Consider the following 22,355-nt stretch of genomic DNA (forward strand, 5'->3'; position numbering starts at 1 on the left):
CATAAGGAAGGATTTTAATAATAAAAGAAATCATCTCTTCTCTTCTACATTCTTTTGAATTTGCTATTTATATTGCCTGCCATGATCCTTTTGGAATAATGGGGAGTCTCTTGCCAGCCATCAGGGATTTTAAATGTCACCAATCCTTATGAGAAAAAGTCTCACATTTTTATCTTATTTCTAGCTTACCAGACAAAAAGTAGAGGTAGGGCTTTTAATCAGGAGCTATTTATTTTTAAATTAATAGTACAAAAGAGAAGGTCCTCTTTCCATCAAACTCCCCCTCCCCACTACTAAGCCTGGAATTGTTAGAAACAGCATCTCCAAGAATGGAAAAGCTGGACACCAAACATTCAGCTAATAAAATACAGGCGTCCCTGCCACACTTCCATCCTAAATAGCTGGTTCTTATTCTCACTCGGTGAGAAAGACAGCGGAGGAGCCACTGGAATGGACTGAGAAAAGCATCAGTGTTCATCCAAGGCAGTGTTTTGCAAGGCAGCAGATCTACTTACCCACTCCCGTAGCAGCCCTCCTACCCTGGCGGATGCCAGGGATTCCAGAGCCCTAGTCTCCCACCCTCACTGTCCTAGGACAGTCTGGGTATGTTTGCACATGTTCCTGCCCCACAGGGCAATCTCTCATATGTATCTCAGAGTTCAGTCCCATAGATGGCCTTATAACGTAAGTACTCTTCTAAGCACTGAAGAACATTATCATCCACTTTGGGGTCAAACTTGTTGGCCAACAGGTGAGGGTTACGAAGAATCCAGTGCAGGTCCCCAACCCCATAAATGCAGATACCCCGCTGGTGGGTTCCAGAGCAAGGTCCATAAGGTGCCCCCTTACTGATGTCTCCTTCATGCCACTGCCACTTGACCAGCCTGGCAATGGCAGCCATGTCTGAAGTGTGAAACTTGGGGTGGTAGGGAATGGAGCCAGGCATCCATGGTGCACGCTGAAGGGTGGCCCAGAGGTGTTCATCGGGGCTATAGGTGTCTTTTACCCATTCGATCAGTTGTTGTGATTTGGGGTTCTCTAAGACTTGTTGGACAAAGCCTCGAGAAGCCACAATATAGGCATTCCCCGTGAACATAGGTAAATTATAAGGGGGAGGGTCCTTCATCTTGCTGGTTTGGGATATTGTGTCTGTCACCTCATAGTGGTATTTCCAGCGAGATTTTTTGGTCTCACTAGGTATCTCTGACTCCATACTATTCTTCCCATTCAACATCTTGAGGGCCAGGACGATCTCGGCATTGGTCTTCATAGGAAAGTCTGTTCCACAAGTATTCAGGAAGTATTTCCATGGCACTGAGCTCTGGAGCAAGTCTTCCATACAATTCAGGTCAGCCTGCACCCTAAACCAGGAGGCATAAACCACCCGAACCAACTTACTGGCTATGAAGACATTTGGGAAGCATGAAATAATTGCCTTGACTGCCTCTTTGAAAGTTTCTGGGGACTTCTCATCCACGTGGACACAATATATGTTCTGAGGGGCATACACAGCTCTCAGCAGCCTTTCAAAATTTTCAATCTTCTCATGGACCACCATAGAGAATGCAATAGGGAAGTCTACCTCTTCTTTGCTGAGTGGGTACTGTATGAACTTCCTTTTGGCCTTAAAGTGCTCACAGTCTCTGGTCATGTTGAGGTAGTCGGTGTCTGTGAAAGGCTTCCGCTTCTTCTTGACATCCAGGTTGTCCAGGAGAGCCTCCGTCACTGCTTCCTGGTCTCCTTGGATGATTCTAGAACAGTTCATGAATCTCCTTGCTGGCAACTTCAGGGACTTGTACAAGATGTCCCTACAGTGCTTGCTTCGAAAGTTCCCGGACTCCAGATCCAGGGAATCAAAGTCACATTTCAATCTGAGAGAAAGTCTCAGAGTGACAATGGCCAGCAGGAAATAGCAGCCCAGAGCCCACAGGTAGTACTTCTGGCAGAGTTTCTTCTTCCACCAAATCATCTTCATGGAATGGAAGATCGGTAGTGTTTGAGCACAGGGAAGAAGAAGGATGGAATCCTTGGACAGAACAAAATACCTTCAATTACAAACTAACCCTAAATGTGTTCCCAGGAACATCAAGTTCAACTCCAAAGTGATAGCAAAAATATATTTCTTCTCTAGACAAATATCCACAGTCAAGACCTGCTTAGGAACCTCTTACACCTGCCTTGCTGCTGGAGGTCTCTAACCTGACCCTGCAAATTACCTGATCATGCTGCAGCCAGGACCCAGCTCCACCTCTATCCCAAGAAAGAGAAAGAGAAGCAGAACTGAGCACCTGCTGATGTAGAGGTGTAATTAGTAAGAGGAAGTCCCCACCCTTCATCCCCCATTCTCCTCTCCCCCCCTTACCACCCTCTTTCTAACATAGCTCTTAAACAAGCCTAGAATTTCTGATCAGTCTAGAGAGAAAAATCCATGAAATTCAGTTTCATCATCAGTTCTAGAAATTTATAAGTCCTTTTAAAAGAAAAGGTCAATTTCATGCTCTTATTTGGCAATTTATATATTAGGATGCTTTCCCCATATATAATTCATTGATTAGATGTAGTATCTAGCCACCCTTTTTTAAAAAAAATGTTCTTAAAAAAGTAGGAAAAAATTGGACATAATCCAAAAGTGCAGTGTAATTATTCATATAATTAACTCTTAGACTATCCAATTTTAAAATATATTTATACACAGACACACACAGAGCTCTGCATACATAATATTTAATGAGTGCTTTCTATGGGCCAGAAATATTTCTTTACATTGTCCACTTAATCTTCACAACATACATGAAATGTAGTAGTATTATTTCCTACCTTTTATAGGTAGGAAAACAAGCCAAATATTACATTTGTTACAAGAAGCAAATCTGGGACTCTTCCCCACTGCCCACCTCCTTGTTTATTTGTTTGTTTTGGTTTTGGGAGGGTTGTTTTATTTTGTTTTTTGTCTATAAGTCTCATACTTGTTCCTCCAAGCCACAGCTACCTTTTAAATAAAATACAGGGTACTGAGTACCATAAAAAAAAAAAAATACTATAGAAAAAAAATCCCTAAAAGAAAGAGAAACAAAATGATTGTTCTCCATTTTTGTATCCTCTTTCTAAGCATGAGATTGTATCCTCTTTAGTAATAACTTTTATGGGAATGTAAGAGGAAGAAAAAATGAAAAATTAAGAAAATTCTCACCTTTAATAGCCTCTTTGTTACTTAGGGAAGATCTCTTGCCAGGGTTTGTTTCCGTTTCCAAGGGAAGACTGGTTGGGTTCAATGGAAGCAAATGTGAACACCATATCCCGTGGTCTTTTTCAGCTCTTCCAACATATAGTTTCTGACAGTCACAGGGTATCCACGAAATGGTCTCAGGATCCTCCTTAATTTCTGCAAAGTAGAGAGCAGCAAGTGGCTTTATCACTGACCTTTCAGCTTCCTGCTCTCAGATAAGAGAGCAAGCTCGGATATGTCATTCAGGAGCATAGTCTCAAGAAAAAAAATCATTCAGGGAAGTGAGCAAGGCAGGAAAAATGCTGTCAATATCTCAGAAGGCAAGCAGGTATTTCAACCAGGACAGCCTACTTCCTATCCATGCTCTTCTGCCATAAAACCATTCATAAACTCTTGTTAATGTTCATACAAGAACATGACAGCTTTTTTCCCCTTTAACAAAGAACCATAGAAACACAAAGGTACTGTGTTTCCCTGAAAATAAGGCCTAACTGGAAAATAAATCCTAGCATGATTTTTCAGGGTGCTCATAATATAAAATAAGCCCTACTGTATTTCCAAAAAAATAAGACCATGTCTTATATTAATTTTTGCTCCAAAAGACGCCTTAGGACTTATTTTATAGTACGAGCATCCTGAAGAATCATGCTAGGGCTTATTTTAAGGGAAACATGGTATGCCCCTGCCTCTTTTGGCCTGGAGTCCAAGTGTCACTCCTTGTATGTTCCCTGAACATTAAGAGTAAAGCAATAAAAAATAAAAAAAAAGTAAAGCAATAAAAATACCCTTCAAGGATTGTTTCTTTTGTTTTTTGACTTAAAAAAGTCAATGAAGGGGTGGCCAGTTAGCTCCCGGTTAGAGTGTGGTGCTCTTAACAACAAGGTTGCCAATTCGATCCCTACATAAGCCACCATGAGCTGTGCCCTCCACAACTAGATTGAAACAACTACTGACTTGGAGCTGATGGATCCTGGAAAAAAACACACTTAAAAAAAAATTTTTTCACTGAAAACCAGTTTGTTCTTCAAATGGCAACTGTTAGAATAAAATCCATTTTCCTGTCTTTCCATTACTGTTAATAAATTGTACATTGTAGAAATATCCAGAGGGCTCCAGACTATAGATCTCCCTCACTAATGTGTGTGAGTTTAGGGTTCTTGGCAGTCTGAAGAACAGATAACACTATGGACAGCTGGATTTCCTTGAGAGCCCCATGGGGTGGTTTTGGCCATACAGCACGGAAAATGCCTTCTTCAAAGCCACTGACATTGTTTACCTGTCCCCCAACCCACCACTCCAAAAATGCAGCATTCCTGGCCAAACATTTGAAATAGCATATTTAATAGAAAGAACTTAGCTAGGTATAAAATTAGGTAAATAATTGAAAAGATGTGCATGGTGGGGAGGGGTAGACAGTAAATTATTAGGGAAGTAGCAGTTGCTAGAAGTAGCTACCACCCCTAGGCTGGAAGAATGACGAAACGAATTGGGAATTATTAAATTTAGAATTTGGGAAGAAAGGTGCCAACAAGCTGAAACTCAAGACCTCTGAGATAGGGACACCGCTCAATTGCTGCTGGGGTCTCTGAGCTCAGAGGAAGGCCGCCTACGCTGAGAATCCAAACTGTTAGGAGGTGGCTGGTGTCTCTGTCCACCGTTACTGTAAACTAGGTTCATGCAGCTAAATAATAGAACCACCACTCCGAAGTAAACATGCGTTGACATGGTGATGCTCACAGAAGCAGGAAGTAAATAGGAAGCAAACAGGAAGCCCTGCCTCCAGCCTCGCCGTCCCCCTACAGCGCCCCCTGTTGGCAGAGACTAATCGTTGGCCGCTAGCAAAGTGCAAACGTGGTTTGCAGAGTCCCCGCTCTGGCACCCCAAAGCAGAGTCCCGAAGGGTGAACTCTATCTGAAGACAGTAGCATAAGAGCAGACATCAATCGGTGTTGCCTTCTTCTTACAGGAATTGTTTATGCAGCCCCCTATATAGCATAGAGAATTTGGGTCTTCTTTTTTTGAACCTCCTCTGTCTGTCTCTGACTGTAGATTAAGACCGGTCAATGGCGGGGAGCCACTGCATCCACACTTTTATTGGCTCCACTCCACTGGCTCTGTCTTATGCCAGCTTCGGCCACTCAGAATCTGAGTGACTCTCTGTTGAGCTGTAAAATCCCTGAGGCAAAAATGATTGAAGGATAAACACTTGCTCTAGTATCTGAATCTAGAAAAATCTCTTCCATTTTTTTATATCTGACTTTTCTTTGATATTCCCCTCAAAGTCCCACCTTCTTTTCCATAAAAACCATACCAGTCAATGAAGAGAAAATATTTTGAATATTTGATTTATAAGGTAACCAAAAGAGGTATCTATTCTTAATTGCTAAATATGCTAATATAACATTAACAAATTGTGTATATATTTTGTTGGGATAATCTACGTATTAGTAGTAGTAACACCAAGTGAGTAGTGGTTACAAGCACGCCTGGGCTTTGGCTGAACGGAGCTAGGTCTGAATTCTGACTTTACTTACTGCGTGACTTTGGACAAATTCTGTAATCTCTCTGTGCTTCAGTGACTTCTTTTGTATAATTGTAGCTAATACTAATATCTATTTTATAGAATTGTGAAGCTTAAACAAGATAACACATATGAGGGGCTTGGCTTACTACCTGGCATTTGTAACCCCTTGATGGGTATAGTTAAGTTGGCTGCAGTGCCAGCCCACAAAGGCCTATGTTACTCACGGAACAGCTCAAATAGCTTTCTTGAACTCTGGACCAAGTGAAAGTATTATTGCCGGTGATGTGAATGGAGGGTAGACCAAGGAAAAGACCTGGGATTGTCCCTTTCTGTGCTGTGGAAAGAGACTCAGTTGTAAGGGGTCAGTGTTACTGTGTTTCCCCGAAAATAAGACCGGGTCTTATATTAATTTTTGTTCCAAAAAATGCATTAGGGCTTATGTTCAGGGGATGTCATCCCGAAAAATCATGCTAGGGCTTATTTTCCAGTTAGGTCTTATTTTCGGGGAAACACGAGAGCACTGCAGAGACCAGGGATGAGCTGCAGCTGACCCCAGGGAAGTGCAGGAGAAAAATCACATGGCTGGAGAGGGAGGGGCACAGGAGGATTGGAGCCAAGCAACCTGCAGACATCAGTCAGGCATTTGGAAAGATGGTCAGCACGTTCCACATCTTTACTCCATGCTGGCCTTGAAGAAAAGAGGGATTACTGGCAGGAGAGAGGACGGGCCCAGTCCCAGAGTGCTGGAGAAGCCAGGCAAGCTTCAAGGCAGGAACCCAGACCCGGGATAAGAGGTCCTTCATTAGGGTTTCTTTCATTTCTGCTGAGGCCCAAAGGCAGAGCCAGAGGAGCCTGGAGGCAAACGATCCAAGAGCCCAGGATTACACGAAGATATTTAGAAGCCCTAAGCACTGAAAATGACAAGGGCGCTCACCTCTCTCAAGTATTGAAAATAAAATCAACATTAAACCAGATAACAAGTATATTATTAGGTATAAGGAAGTACAGCACAGTCTGAGTTTTCCTTCAGCGACTACTATAATGCTGTGTTAAAAATAGCAAACTAGGGCCGGCCCGGTGGCTCAGGCGGTTAGAGCTCCATGCTCCTAACTCCGAAGGCTGCCGGTTCGATTCCCACATGAGTCAGTGGGCTCTCAACCACAAGGTTGCCAGTTCAATCCCTCGAGTCCCGCAAGGGATGGTGGGCTCTGCCCCCTGCAACTAAGATTGAACACGGCACCTTGAGCTGAGCTGCCTCCCGGATGGCTCAGTTGTTGGTTGGAGCGCGGGCTCTCAACCACAAGGTTGCTGGTTCGACCCCCGCAAGGGATGGTGGGCTGTGCCCCCTGCAACTAGAAACGGCAACTGGACCTGGAGCTGAGCTGCGCCCTCCACAACTAAGACTGAAAGAACAACAAGCTAACTTGGAGAAAAGTCTTGGAAGTGCACACTGTTCCCCAATAAAAATCCTGTTCCCCTTCCCCAATAAAATCTTAAAAAAAAAAAAAAAATAGCAAACTAACTCTTCCTGTCCAGGCCCCTCATCTTTTTCTCCTAATTATGATGTTAGCCTGCCTGTTAGGCCAATAACTTGGCCTGCATCTCCTGAGTTTTGACTTATAAATCCTTGTATGTTTGTGGGAGTGACTTAGAGTTCCAACGGTAGGGAACAGAGGAACTAAGCCAGGCTCATCAGGTTGGATCTGAAAGAATCCAGTGGAGTTTAGTGTCAACTTCAATGGAGGTTCAGTCCCAACAATAGGGTCAGAGGAAGGCCCCGGCAGCAGGGATCCCACCGTTTTAAGCTGAATTTATTAACTGGCTAATGTTCCCTTTTACTTATTTTATTACGGTGGCGTTTACCTCCGATGTCAGCTTTATCCTCTCAGTAGTCTGGAATCTCCTGGGAGTCGTGTTCTTTATTTCTGTCATTCTTTAGCTCAGCACTTAGAAGTGTAGACATTGGCATAATTTTAAGGTTTCCCAGAAGAGAAAGATCATGGATAGCAAAGATCGACCCACTGACCAGAAAAGAAACCACGCCTCAGAGAGGCAAGAAGTGAAAATAGAGCAGCAGGCAAAAACCAAGTTAATGTGTTACCAGCTGGGCTGGAGCTGGGGTTTGAAAGAAACTGGAGCTACTGAGGAAGATGGGAGTTGGGGGTTCTTTGAGCCCTAGCCTTATTTAATGTTCTGTCACTGAGCTCTTAGTGAAGATGGGGCTATGATCTCTGGCCACAGAGAAGTGGTTAAAAGATCCAATATGATCACTTTGTTTCCAATCAGGGTCGTATGATAAAACAAAGCTCCTATGCAGCTGCAGTTTTCCTGGCTGACAGGGCCACTCTCCAGTCCCTCCTTTGAGCTCCACTCCCTCTATGCACCCAATGCTCTCCCTCCCCCTAGACACACTCCTAGTGATCTGGAGTGAAGGGGGAAAGGGATTCAAGAAAGAAAAAGGAAAGAATCCCTGCATGGAGATTCACTGAATGGAGAAGAAAATTCTGAAAGAAAGACAACGATCTTCTCAGGTGAAATAATCCAACTTGCTCCACAAACAGAGAGGGCAGAAACACCGAAGATTTTTGTATACCTCCCCCCAAATTCTTCAAAATGCAGTTGTCCTCATTGTTGTATCATGGGTTCTTAAGGGCAACCATGTCTGACTCAGCTTCACCTCCTCACAGCAGCTAGCATGAGAACTTGCAGATGACACATGCATCATGACTGTTTCCTGAACGAACAGCTCCCTCAGGGTCCCAAGGAGAGTCCTCTAAGTACTGGAGTCTTGGAACGATGGATTACTAATATTGACTGTAATAAATGGATAGAGACTCCCTGAAGGAAGCTATCCACAACAAGATAATGCCACAGATTTGAACCTAACTGAAACCCCAACAGCACTAAAGGGATTCATTTTGCTTAGGAAACTTTCTCAGAAGTTACCTTCCAAAAATGAGATTTAGACACATGTTAATAAAGAGATGAAGGTGCTGGCTATTGTGTCATTATGAAGTAACCTTCTAAATGGTATATAACATGGCAGCATTCTATTTATTCATTCCATTTAATAACTGTTGATTGAGGAAGCTGCTCAAATGTTAGTGATACAAAGTAGATTAAGACAGCCCCTGCTTTCAAGGTGCTCATAGTCTTGTGTGGAAGAAAAATTTGAAAATAGATTATAATAATGCCATGTATAAGTGCAAAAAGAGATATGCATTGGATGTAACGGAAGCCCAGAGGTTGAAAGTAAAGAGGAAATGGTTAGAAATACAAATGCAAACAAATGAGTGAAAGGTCTTAGCTAGTGGCTACAAGGGGAACAGACATACAGGTTAAAGAAAATATTCCCTTAGGGCAGCCATTTGGAAAAATAAAGTTAGATCCCTGAACCCACACTATAAACATAAATTTCCATAAAATATATAGAATATTTTTATGATACCTACATGGGGAAGTCTTTTTCATATTACACCCAGACCAGAACATTGTACAATTAAGTTCGCGAACTCATCCTAGAAACAGTGCTACAAAACTCATTGCTGAATACCACTACGGTCACTTTTGAAGTACTCCCCTTGGGAAGCTATGCACCGACGCCAGTGCCTAGTCCACCCTTCAAAGCAATTTTGGAACTCTATCTGGAATGGCCATCAGAGCTGTCATTATATTACCGTTGATGTCCTGAAAGTCATCAAAATGTCTTCTTTTCAATATTTTCTTTATTTTCAGGTAAAGAAAGAAGTCACTGGGGGCCAGATCAGGTGAATAGGAAGGGTGTTCCAATACAGTTATTTGTTTACTGGCTAAAAACTCCCTCACATACAGTGCCATGTGAGCTGGTGCATTGTCATGATGCAAGAGAGCCATGAATTGTTGGTGAAAAGTCCAGGTCATTTTCATCTAACTTTTTCATGCAGCCTTTTCAGCACTTCCAAATAGTAAACTTGGTTAATTGTTTGTCCAGTTGGTACAAATTCATAATGAATAATCCCTCTGATATCAAAAAAGGTTAGCAACGTTTTTGCAACAAGTTCGCGAACTTAGTTGTCAGACCTTCGTAAACAAAAGAGACAGATTTAACTATATAGAAACCATAAACAAAAATATAATTGAAAGTGTGAAATCAGACTTCTGAGGAAACTCCTTGAAAGAGAGAGGCTAAGCCCTTCTTTTTTTCATTATTATGAATGCAGATGTAATAGTTGGAGCTCCAGCAGCTATCTAGGACCTTGAGGCAATACTGAGAATGGAAAGATAGTAATACATGGAGCCACTTCACCAGTTTTGAATGGCCTGTATCTGAGCTTCATTTATACGTGAGAGAAATAAGTGTCTACCTTATTTAACCACTACTTTTTCAGGTCTCTGATGGGAACAGTCTTTCACAAGTTTTTAACTCACACAGAGCTATTTCCTAATTCAGGGACATAAAGAATCGTAGGTTTGAAAAAGGTACATGTCAGGAGAGTAAAGAGAAGCTAGTCTGAAGCCTGCAAAGTACGGAACAGTAGCTCTAATTCCCATTCTCTCCACCACCACCTCCCCCACACCAACACCACCATTTTTTGCTACTTATGTGAAAAACATATTTCAGAAAAAAGGCTGGAAAGGAATGCACTAAAATGTCAACCACAGTATTCAGGGTTTGTGTGATTACTGCTGGTTTTCAGCTTCCCCTTTTTGACTCTTCAATTTTCTAACTTATCTAAAATGCATATGTATTATATATTTTTAAAAGTTTTTAGAAAGGTATTTTAGAATCATCTCAGGAAACAAATAGTGCTCTCTTTGATTTCAAAAGTTAATCATGCTTTTTCTTTATTTTACATCTTTGCAGGCCTGTGTAAACAGATCTAGTGCTTATTTTATTGGAGAAAGTATATTGTGTGTGTGTGTGTGTGTGTGTGTGTGTGTGTGTGTATACATAAACTTATATCGAACTGGATATTAGTAGAAATAACTTTTTATGAATGTAAAATTGGATATTATAATGACAGCAATTTAATTTAAACACGATAATCAAATAGTAGCATCCCGAACACTCACAGAATGCCACTTCACTTACTCATATTATCATTTAAAAGAAAATGACCACCTTGCCTATTACTGTGTTTCCAGAAAATAAGACCTAGCCAGACCATCAGCTCTAATGCGTCTTTTGGAGCAAAAATTAATATAAGACCCGGTCTTATATTATATTATGTTATATTATATGTTATATTATACCAGGTCTTATAGTAAAATAAGACCGGGCCTTATATTGATTTTTGCTCCAAAAGACGCATTAGAGCTGATGGTCTAGCTAGGTCTTATTTTCAGGGAAACAGGGTAATTATGAAAACAAAAATGCATTAAATGACAAAACAACGCACAATACATTTAGTTCTACTTTCTTGATCTTAAAAACCAAAACCAAACCAAAAAATTAACAGGCTTTTCATGCCATCCTTTTTGGGAGCAAATGAGGAAAGTATTTCTAGGAGCCCTCTCTGTGCTGTCCTAGCCCATAAGTTCCCATCAATTGTCTACTTGGGACCCGTAGAAAGTTTCATGTGTGTAGTTATGGTCATTGCCATCTTGCCGGCATAGAACATTGAGACAATGTGCTAGGCTCTGGGCAGAGGGAGTCTCTACCTTTGTAGGTGGGGAGAAGGAAAAGTGAAGAGAGTGGGTGCCCGACTGCAGGAACCGGGGTTGAGTCTCTGACTTCGCATACACACCTAGCTGTGAGGAAGGCACAGAGTGGAGACCTGAGCCAATGGGAGGCCACACAGGCGGAACTTGGCTCTCAGTACCTTTCATCCCTCAAATACTGTAGTTCCAGCCCATCAGAGGGGAGATTTGTCTTTGAGCAATGTTTCCTGCCATGGCCCTGGCCGGGGGAGTTCTGCAACTGCTTCCCATGTCTGGCCTGCTTCAGATAATTGATAGTAGACTAGAGCCCATGGCAGAATGGCTGTGGAATTCAAGAACCCGGGTGAAAATTCTAGCTCACTTTATCTTTGGGACGCTCCTGGATCCTCTCCTTGCTGTTCTTAGATCCATAACTTGAGCATACTAACAGGTATGTACTGGTAAACAAGTGCCATGCAAATGCGGCCATGTAGGAGCTCATAGTCTAGTAGGGAAGAGCAACAAACAAGCAGTAACAATACTGTGTGAGAAGTTCCAAGGGTAACTGTAGCAAGTAGACCGAAAGCTCTGTGGGAAGGTGGGATTCCTAGAAGACATCCTGGAGGCGGTGGCATTTAGACTAATACCTAATGGGTGAACAGATCAGTCAGGCAAATAGTAGGGACAGAGGGAGCAGCCAGGCTGCAGGTCCAGCATAATGGCTTTATCCTCAGGATCACAAAACCTGTCCTTGCCTTGTCCATGCTCAGGAATTCTCCTGCTTTTCTTTCAGATCCTGGAAGCCACCAGGCTTTTTCTCAGCTCTGGACTTTGACTCAGGCTATTCCCTCCACCCAGAGGCAATCTCCACTCCTGCCTCCTCTAGGTCTCATCTTGGCTGTGACTTCCCCTGGACAGCCTCCCAGACCCCAGCCTAGGTTGGAGGCCCCTCTTCCTTGTTCTTGTAACATGTGAAAAGCTCACACACTCTATTCTCCGCTATGTTGTAAATTTCTTCAGGACAAGGACGATGCTTTCTCGTCCACTTTTTAATCCTTAGTAGCTCGCAAATAATAATCAGCATATACTGAGACTCACTGTGTGCCAGGCTCTGTTCTAAGCACTTCACATTGAATCCTCACAACAAATCCTGTAAGGCACAGAGACATTGAGTAACTTACTCAAGATTACACAACTAGTAGGTGGTAGGGCGAGAATTTGAACCCTGGCAGTCTGACTCCACTCACACCCCTTTATTCACTCCACTTCCCTCTAGCTGCCCCCACTAGAGGCAGGCCACCTCTCCTGGTATAATTCTAGATCTGCCTTGACTTCTTGTCTGGAAAGCCATCTAGGACACAATCCTTCTCTTTTCTTCACTGGGCCTAACTTTCTCCCCCCATAATAGGAGGTGCAGTGGACCAAATGAAGGAAGAAAGTAACCTGCCCAAGATAAGAGTTCCATGTGATGGGGTCACACTCAGGCAATCCAGGTTCAGTTTGTTTAACCTCACGCTGATTGCCTGGGGTGCACAGTGTTTGTGGAATGAGTGAACAGGTGGATGAATGGATAAACCCTGCTCAGCCCTGAAGGGAGGGAGGATCCTGAATTCTGAAATATTACTCTAGCAACCTAGTGATTGACTCATGGTATCCTTGTAGGAAATTTCTAGAAGAATGCATTATTAACAGCAGTCAAGAAACACTGGATGATATTATTTTACCTGCCCTTTTGAAACTTGCTTTTTTCTCTTTACAATACTCATTGAAAGTCATTCAATGTTAGTACATTTTTATCAACATAAAAGACATTGTCTCCAATGCATTTTAATTATAAAAATTGCTACATTAAAAAAGTTGCATAGCTTCGCGCATTTGTGCTATTTTTATAGAATAAATTATTAGAAGTATAATTTATGGATCAAAAATTATGCAGCTTTAAATTTTTTTCATTGGCACTACCCACAATGTTTTACCCATTTACTACAAAAGTACTCGTTTCCCCCCTTTATCACCTGGAATTATCTTTTGTGTTTGTCTTTCCCACAATCACTAGATGGAAAATGATACCCGACTATGGTTTTCATCTGCATTTCTTTATTATTAAACTTGAGCCTCTTTTCATTTTTTGGCCATTTGCATTTCTTAAATTCCATTTCTGTTGGGTTTTTTCTACCCATTTTTCTATGGGACTGTTAGTTTTTCTTAATAATTTGTAAGAGTTTTTTAAATTTATTGGTTATCTGTCCTTCATTCTTGTTTTGTAAATACTTCACCCCAATATATTGTTTGACTTTGAATAGGTTTTTATGGAGTTCTTTCCTAGGTGTAATGCTTGATATATATAGAAGTTTGCAATTATTTTATGTGATCAAATTTATCTATACTTTTCCTTTTGGCTTCTGAGATTCATATAAAATTTTAGAGGTTTTTATACATTTAAATTTTGGATCCACCTGGAATATATTTTGATGTAAGGAATAAAGTTGGAAAGTCAATGATTTTGTTAGGACCAAACAGCTAGGCTTTGAAAATAAAGTTTTTAACCTTTTGGTTTGGCACTTTGGGAAAATGCCAAATATCAATGAATGGGGGAAAGGAAGGAGGAAACAGGACCAAAGGAAACAGAGCTGCATTGAAAACGACGTGTCACCAAGTTCCAAAAATCTATTTGATTTTGGATATACCAGTCAGTGATTCTGAAAAACCACACAAAGCCAGTGACAACCGGAACCTAATTCATAAAAGAGAAAGCAAACAAGTCAAATCTTAATTGGTATTACACACAAGATTTTATTACCTCTATTAGGAAGCATCTAATCTTGACCACATTCTGACTGGCAGAAGCCACGTACCTGGGGTGCTATTGAAATAAGATACCCTTGTGGCTCTAATCAAGTTCCTGTAAATGGCATCTAACAGCAAGCTGATCCAGTTATACATGTGGGGAAACATTTCTTTTTTTTTTAATAAAGGGACTAACTCACTTATTGGTTCTCTGGGAGAACCAAAAAAAAAAGAGGTTAGTCATGAAAGAAGATAGAAGTGCCACTGGAAGCCCAAAGGGCTGAAAAGGCAGAAATATACAGTGAAAAGGAAACAGAATTAATTATGGGAGTATGAGGAAAAACCAGCCATGCGATAAAATGAGTGGCAGAATAAGGAAGCCAGACCTTTCTGGGGTTAAAGTAGCAAGACGTTAATGCAAAGGAAAACAGATCTGGACAAAGGTGTTGATTAAGGCCGGAAAAGCTGGGATTATTGGGCACTCCCTTCTCCGTGCCTTTTAATGGAAATATTTTCTGCCCTGTACTCTGCAATGGAAATGTAGAAGGAACTGGAAAACATCCAGGATTTACGCACAAAGTCAATTTCCAGGGACAGTCCAGAGCACATGCAACATGCAACCTGATTACCAACCTCTTTAAAAATATTCCCCTCCCTCGCTGTGCAACTTTAGTATGTTACTTGGCTTCTCTGGGCCTCAGTTTCCTCACTGTGTAGGAACCCTAACCCTAACCCCAAATCTGAAAGTCCAGAGTTTTCAGGTCAAAAATTCTGTGACCCTGCTGCCTAGCATCTTTGTCTTGGGAGCTACATGTCAGAGCCATTATTCAAGAATCCTTACTCTTGGTGGCAGAGTTCACCAGTGATGGAAGGAAGGTGCAAAAGGCTGGAAGTGAGGAGGTCAGCAGAGGAGATATTACAGTGGTCCAAGTGGAAATGATGAGGACCCAACCAGGTTAGTGATAATGGGATAAGAAAAGGCGAGGGCTGGGAGAGACTGGAAGAATTTAAAAGCACCACAGAGATAGGTTTGAAAAGGAAACCAAATCTGAAAGCTAGGAGACTTCTAGCCCAGTGTTCACAAAGGTGACCCCAGGTCATGTCAGCCTGGAAAGGAAAAGTCAATCATGCATGGGGCGGCCGGATGGCCCAGTTGGTTAGAGCGTGAGCTCTTAACAACAGGATTACTTGTTCAATTACCGCATGGGATGGTGGGCTGCACCCCCTGCAACTAAGATTGAAAACGGCAACTGGACTTGGAGCTGAGCTGCGCCCTCCACAACTAGATTGAAAACAACGACTTGACTTGGACCTGATGTGCCCTGGAGAAACACACTGTTCCCCAATATTCCCCAATAAAAGTAAAAAAAAAAAAAGTCAATCATCTTAAAGTACAATTTTCACAGAAGTTATAAAACATGACTCTCCACAAATACACAGTGACATGTGTCAAAAAATTACTAATTAATGAGAGAAGAAATAAGATGATAAACCTGGCGCAAAGAACAACTTGAGAAACAGGCTACATGTAGACATTTACAAGTGTCAGTAATGTGAAGGTTGAGAGGTCCTGCCCTAGATAATCCACCTTGGGAAGGGCTTGCTAAAGAATGCCCTCATACGGCAATGTTGTTATTGCAAGAATATGTGACTCATGTTTTTTTCTTATTTCCAAGTGTTAAATAATTTTCTTTAATGGTAACAGTCAACCATCTGCCTTCAAAGGAAAGTACACTTCTCCTTTTTACAAATGTTTCACCTGAGTATTTTTAAAAGGTGTTTCACCTAACGTGAGAACATCACAAAATTTCAATTAAACAGATCATCCCCTCCCCAGTTACTGAGCATTTCATGTTATTAAGATCTTACTGCAAAGACCATGCAATTTTTCCAGGCAGCATGAAAGTGCCTGTAAATTTCTTTTAAAAATTTAATAAAAATAAAATAAAAAAACAGGTTGGCCGGTTAGCTCAGTTGGTTAGAGCGCATTGCTACTAACACCAAGGTTGTCGGTTTGATCCCCGCAGGGCCGTTTTGAGCTGTGCCCCCTTTTAAAAAAAAACAAACAGGGCCGGCCCGGTGGCTCAGGCGGTTAGAGCTCCATGCTCCTAACTCCGAAGGCTGCCAGTTCAATTCTCACATTGGCCAGTGGGCTCTTAACCACAAGGTTGCTGGTTTGATTCCTCAAGTCCCTCAAGGGATGGTGGGCAGTGCCCCCTGCAACTAAGATTGAACACGGCACCTTGAGCTGAGCTGCCACAGAGCTCCTGGATGGCTCAGTTGGTTGGAGCGTGTCCTCTCAACCACAAGGTTGCCGGTTCGACTCCAGCAAGGGATGGTGGGCTGCGCCCCCTGCAACTAGCACTGGCAACTGGACCTGGAGCTGAGCTGCGCCCTCCACAACTAAGACTGAAAGGACAACAACTTGAAGCTGAACGGCACCCTCCACAACTAAGATTGAAAGGACAACAACTTGATTTGGAAAAAAGTCCTGAAAGTACACACTGTTTCCCCTTCCCCCAATAAAATCTTAAAAAAAAAAAAACAAAAAAAACCAAACCAAAAAGATGCTGTGGTGTAACTGGGGGAAGCTGGCTGGAGGGCAGAGGTATATGTCACAGAAAGGACAGATGTGGGAGAAGACAGATGTTAATAACCCCCTCAACTGACCAATCTGAACACATCATCTCTCCTCCTATCCCTGCTCCAGCCAGCACTGTAATGCCAAATCTCTGCCAATGCCACCACCCAGGCATCCAGGCCAGATTCTTAAATGATGTTAAATGACATCTCAGGTTCCTCTTCTTTCCTTCCCATCTATGTGAATGCTTTCATTCAGTAAAACATTTATGGAGCAATTATTACCAGGCACTGAGTATAGACAGAGAAGTGAGCAAAACTGTCTTTTAGCTGATTGCCAAAGCCCTCAGATTCCTCCTTAACTCTCCATCCATGTCATTCTTCTTTATTGCTTTGGTTCAGGTTCTGCAATGGTAGCTGCTTAACTCATTCCTCTGCCCCAGTCTAATCCATCTTGTTTTCTCACCCCAAAGCACAACTCTGAAGCACAACTCTGCCCGTGCAACTCCCCTGCTAAAAACAAATCCCTGGGAGCTTCCCTTTGCTTGGGCTCAGAAATAAAATCCAGTCACCTTCACTCAGCAGTCAGGCTCCTTCATACCGTGTTTCCCCGAAAATAAGACCTAGCCAGACAAATAGCTCGAATGCATCTTTTGGAGCAAAAATTAATATAAGACCCAGTGTTATATTATATTATACCCAGTATTATATTATATTATATTATATTATATTATATTATATTATATTACATTACATTACATTACATTATATTATATTATTATACCCGGTCTTATAGTATATAAGACCCAGTCTTATATTATAGTAAAATAAGACTGGGTCTTATATTAATTTTTTTCTCCAAAAGAGGCATTAGAGCTTCCTGTCTGGTTGGGTCTTATTTTGGGGTAAACACAATACTTAACTCCCAGGCAAACTTGCTGCTCTTTCCTGTTCTCTGCTCCTGGAGCACATGGCAGGCCTTGCATACTCACACCTTTCTTCTTGCATGCTCATTTGTGACATCTCCCTCATCTGCAGGGATCAAAAGGCAGCAACCGATAAGTCTCTCATGCTAGATAAATATTCACTGGCCCCAAAATCAGTATTTCTAGCATGAGAAGACAATTTATGATAATCTATAGCATATCTTCCATGACACATTTTTAATAAGTTTTCCATTTTGAAAATGAATTTTGGGACTTTTAAACATTTAAAGATAAATTGGGTTCCCGGACCCAATTCCATCATGGAAGGTTGGGGTGGAGGGGGGCCTCCCCATACCAACAAACAATTCTCAGACACCCTTCTCAGACACCCTGTGGGTGTCTGAGAACTTAACTCAATTCTGACACTACTACCTGGAGATAACATCTGATTCCACAGGTTAAGGGGTTCAATCCTACAAAGCTGCCCCCATATACAAATACACACACTTCAGAGGCAACCCCAGGGTACCCGTGCTACTAACAGACTAGCCAACAGAATGGAGGGTCCAAGGACCCCCTCTTCCAACTCAGAATGTAGCATGTCGAAAGTTCAGATTATTACCTGCACTTCTGACCCATTGGCTATAAATCAAAGTTTCCACAACCCCCTCCTTGAGTTCAATTAATTTGCTAGACTGGCTCACAGAACTCAGAGAAAACATGTTACTTACCAGATTACTGGTTTATTGTAAAAGGATATAACTCAGGAACAGCCAGATGGGAGAGATGCGAGGTATGGCTTCCATGCCCTCTCGAGTGCGCCCCTCTCCCTGCACCGGCAGGCGTTCACAAACCAGGAAGCTCTCCAGCCCCTTGGGTTTTTACGGAGGCTTCATTACATAGTCAAGCTTAATTAAATCACTGGCCATTGGCTAGTTATTCAATCTCCAGCCCCTCTCCCTTCCCTGGAGGGTCAGGGTGGTGGGACTGAAAAGTTCCAACCCTCTAATCACTTGGTTGTTTCCCACTAGCAACCAGCCCCCATCCTTAGGTGCTTTCCAAAAGTCACCTCATTAACATAAAAAAAGGCACCTTTGTCACTCTCAAGCCTTGGGAAATTCCAAGAATTCCGGGAACTGTTAACCAAGAATTGTGGACAAAGACCAAATATACTCTGAGAAGTTTATTTTGGTCATTTAAATGTCCAAATATGTATTTTTCATAAATTACAATATTGCAGTCCAGCCCCTGGTCTTTGAACACAGATTCCTTACAACAAAGCATAAAAGTCAAAAGGAACTGGCACGTAACTATAATCCCAGTCATTAACTATCCAGTCCACCACCATATCCTATGAAAATGTCTCCCAAGGTGAAGCCACTCAAGTTTGCAGGCTCCCATTTGATCTTGTCAGGTGCCAAGAGCAAGAATGGTCTCAGCAATGCATGGCTTCACCCTTTCAGGCACCTGGCATAACCATGCTGAGAGACAATGATAGCATTCTCTTACTCTGAACCTTTTTCAGGATGTTAATGGAGTATCGGGTTTTTCACATTACGTAACCCATGTATTCATCCCTTTACCCATAGTTACTATTTCTCCTTCTTTCTGCTTATACCCCAACTTCTCCACCTTTGGAAGGACATTAAATTCACCACTGTGCTGCTCCAGATCACTGGCCGCAGTTCTAACCCAGGAAGGGCCGCTCCTCGTGGTCATCCCTGTTCAGAGAGGGTAAGATTACACAGGTGCAGAAGCGTGGGTTCTTTACCACCAGGCAATAGAGCTGAAATCATGGTTAATCCCAATTTGACAGATGGTGTGAAGGCACATCCTGTCTCATCAGGCCCTTAGGAATTGTGACATAAAGGTCAAAAACACACTGACAGATTCCTGCTTAGGAATCATCCCTGCTTACAGCCCTTGGAGCTGCAGCCCTGGTCCTGTGACCAATGCATCAAGTAGGGAAAAAAGGCTTTTCAGGTGATGGGGGGAAGAAAGAAACCAGTATCCTTCCCCACCACCTCTTCCCCAGATGCACTAGAAAAACAGAGAAATTTGCCCGGGGGAACATTCCTTTAGCTGTACTCATGTTAATGTTGAGCTGAGCTCGCACTTGTGAAGGCATGTAAGCCAGCCCTTCAGGCTTTTCTCTCCCTGCACTTTAGACAAGCAATGTTTTAATTGCCCATTCAGTTCTCTATCAAATGAGTACTGAAGAGAAAATCTCTGTGCTCATTTTTGGACATTATGGTGTGTAAAGTGTGTTCCTTGGTCTGAAGAAATGCTCAGCCATACTAACTGGTGCAATATCATCTGTTCAGGTTCTTTCACAATACTCTGAGCACTTACATCTACCATCAGTAAGCAAAGTCCAGGCCAGAGTCTGTGGCCACTTCTGTCAAGACCCATTTGTGGCCCGCTGGGGCTACCCGCATCTGACTCACTGCCAGTCTCCCATTGGGGACCTGCCATGTATCTGTCTCTTTTGCTGACAGACAGAACAGTTCTTATCGGCATTCTTTGCCTCCAAAGGAGCCAGAGTATTGTGTCTCCGTTCAGCCCTTCTCTGCATTGCTGCATGGATTCAGGCGGCCCTGTCAAGGGTGCACCTGGGCATATCTGCCTGTTTATTCCAGTCACCTACCAAACCTGGAAGGGAGTTCTGATGGGCACCAACCAGTCCTACTTTCATGTGTCTCTCAAATTTCAGTAGGGCCATGCCCCATACAGGCATCCCTTTAGCAGACCAGGTTTCCTTGCACTCCTGTCTGGCCAGGCTATTGGCCACTACCCATGAGTCAGTAAAAACCCATACATAGAGGCTTTTTACCACTGTTCAATTCTTTCATCACTGCTAGGAAAACAGCACGCAATTCAGCCCAAACAAGTTGATCTATTTTCATCTTCAATCACAATCTTTCCATCTCCTGGTCTTAATACAGCAGCCTTCAAATTGTCCATTTGCCTTGGAACTGCCAGCCATAAACCAAACAGCTCTTTGTCGGTCAGTCAAGAGCTGTTTACACAGCACTATGCAAGTGACAGGAAAATCTAATGTCTCCTCCCACAGTTTCAGAGTCAGTCCTAGAAGAGGCTCTCTGCCTCTCCCGTATCTCCTCTGTCTAGGAAAGAATGTCCAGCCTAATAAAAAATCTTGTAAGAGCTTATTTGAGCCAAACTGACATAATCCCCGGGAAGCAAAATCTCAACGGATTAAGAAAATGCTCCAGAGAGTGGTGGTTTTGCAGCTTTTTTTATACATTAGACGTAAGGAGGGTTACGTGAAATTCCTTGGTAATAGCTTAGGAAGAAGGGAGAAAGCAAAACGGAGATGTCTGAGATTGGATAAAAAGTAAAACAGAGACATATACTTCTTTCACATCAGAGGCTACAGGCCAGTTAACCTTTATAGCACATAGAGATGGTATGTGGCAACAAGATGACAGTGTGGTCTCCTGCTTTGGTGCCTCTGGTTGTGCTTTCGAGGGTCTAGAAATGAAGATTACTCTGACATTGCAAACGTTTGTTATCTTACATGCACAAAGACAATAGACAATTTCAAAGCTAAAGACTGACCTTTGTCAAAGGAGCTCCTGGCCTAGGAAGTGACTACCCACCATGACTCCCTTTTAGTTAGGAATTTTTATGTTCAGACTGCTCTGTGTGGTTACTTTTGTCTCTGGGTTTGTAAGGCCCACCATGCAAGCCTCCCCTGAGCCTAACAGGTTTAGTATATGGCCCCTTTTTCATCCACACCTCCTTGCATTCCCCAGGCAGCGTGGTCCCCTATAAACCATTTCTATTTTATTATGGAACTCTTATGGGCACTGCCATCCCCGTTAGATGTTTCAGTTCTCTAGTCCAAGGTCCCAATAGTTACCCCTGGGAGGCACTCACAGGCTCTTGCCATGAGCTTCAGTTCATGCCCCACAAAGGTCTCTCACATGGAGACTGTCCCTACCAGCACCCCAGCTTCTTTCTACATATACTACACTGTGTGGGCTCAGGCAATCTTACTGGTTCCCATTTAGCATGCCCACTTACTATTGCTTGAAGCGCAGATTTACATGCCTTCTGTTTTACAATACTAGGTAGGGAAATATTCCCCAATCAGATAACAATTTCCACTCCCCAATAATGTCAGGTAAAACAGATGCAACCATTTCACATAATGCCAGTTTCAAACATACCAATGCCTCCAGGTAGCCCTCTAATTACCCTCTAAAAGAGTCATGTATCCAGGCCACCTGATCACCCCATGGATTCACATATACATCCAAATGACATCTATTACCTAGACCACAAAAATGTGACCAGACCTCCTCACACCCAACTTTTTGACGGCCTGTCATCTGATTGTTAATCATCCTGGACCAATCCTAGGGCTAAGAATGCAGGGCTGATCATTCTCAAGAATGTACGTTTTTTGCTACAAGAACTTTTAGCTTTACTTCCTTCTTTGGAACACTTCTGGACTTTTGCCTGACGATGCTTCAAATTTGTACACTCGACCCTTGAAGATGTTCTATTATTTATGTCTTAACAAAGCGTCCAGACTCTTTTTGAGTTCACTCGACACATCTCAAAATTCCATTGGTAACTTTTACGTTTTGGAACTGATTGCAGCACAGCTGCTCCTCCATACCATGGGTAACCATGTGGCCACCCAGGAATCCAACTATATCGGGTTC

The 22,355-nt window shown here is 42.5% G+C and overlaps 1 protein-coding gene across 1 annotated transcript; it reads right to left on the minus strand.

The window, feature by feature from the left end:
• Window positions 1-200: 200 nt before the first annotated feature.
• On the minus strand, window positions 201-20,725 carry GCNT3 (glucosaminyl (N-acetyl) transferase 3, mucin type). Its single transcript, XM_074327653.1, has 3 exons — window positions 18,393-20,725; window positions 3,191-3,382; window positions 201-2,026 (listed from the first exon to the last, which is right to left on the minus strand). The coding sequence occupies exon 3, from the start codon at window positions 1,973-1,975 to the stop codon at window positions 653-655; it is 1,323 nt and encodes a 440-aa protein (XP_074183754.1). The 5' UTR covers window positions 1,976-2,026; window positions 3,191-3,382; window positions 18,393-20,725; the 3' UTR covers window positions 201-652.
• Between the last annotated feature and the right edge of the window lie 1,630 nt (window positions 20,726-22,355).

This window comes from Rhinolophus sinicus, linkage group LG03, assembly GCF_036562045.2.
Source record: "Rhinolophus sinicus isolate RSC01 linkage group LG03, ASM3656204v1, whole genome shotgun sequence".
NCBI lineage: Eukaryota > Metazoa > Chordata > Mammalia > Chiroptera > Rhinolophidae > Rhinolophus > Rhinolophus sinicus.

Coding starts and splice junctions, on each gene's coding strand:
- GCNT3 (XM_074327653.1), bottom strand. CDS start 1,975: ATGAAGATGATTTGGTGGAAGAAGAAACTCTGCCAGAAGTACTACCTG.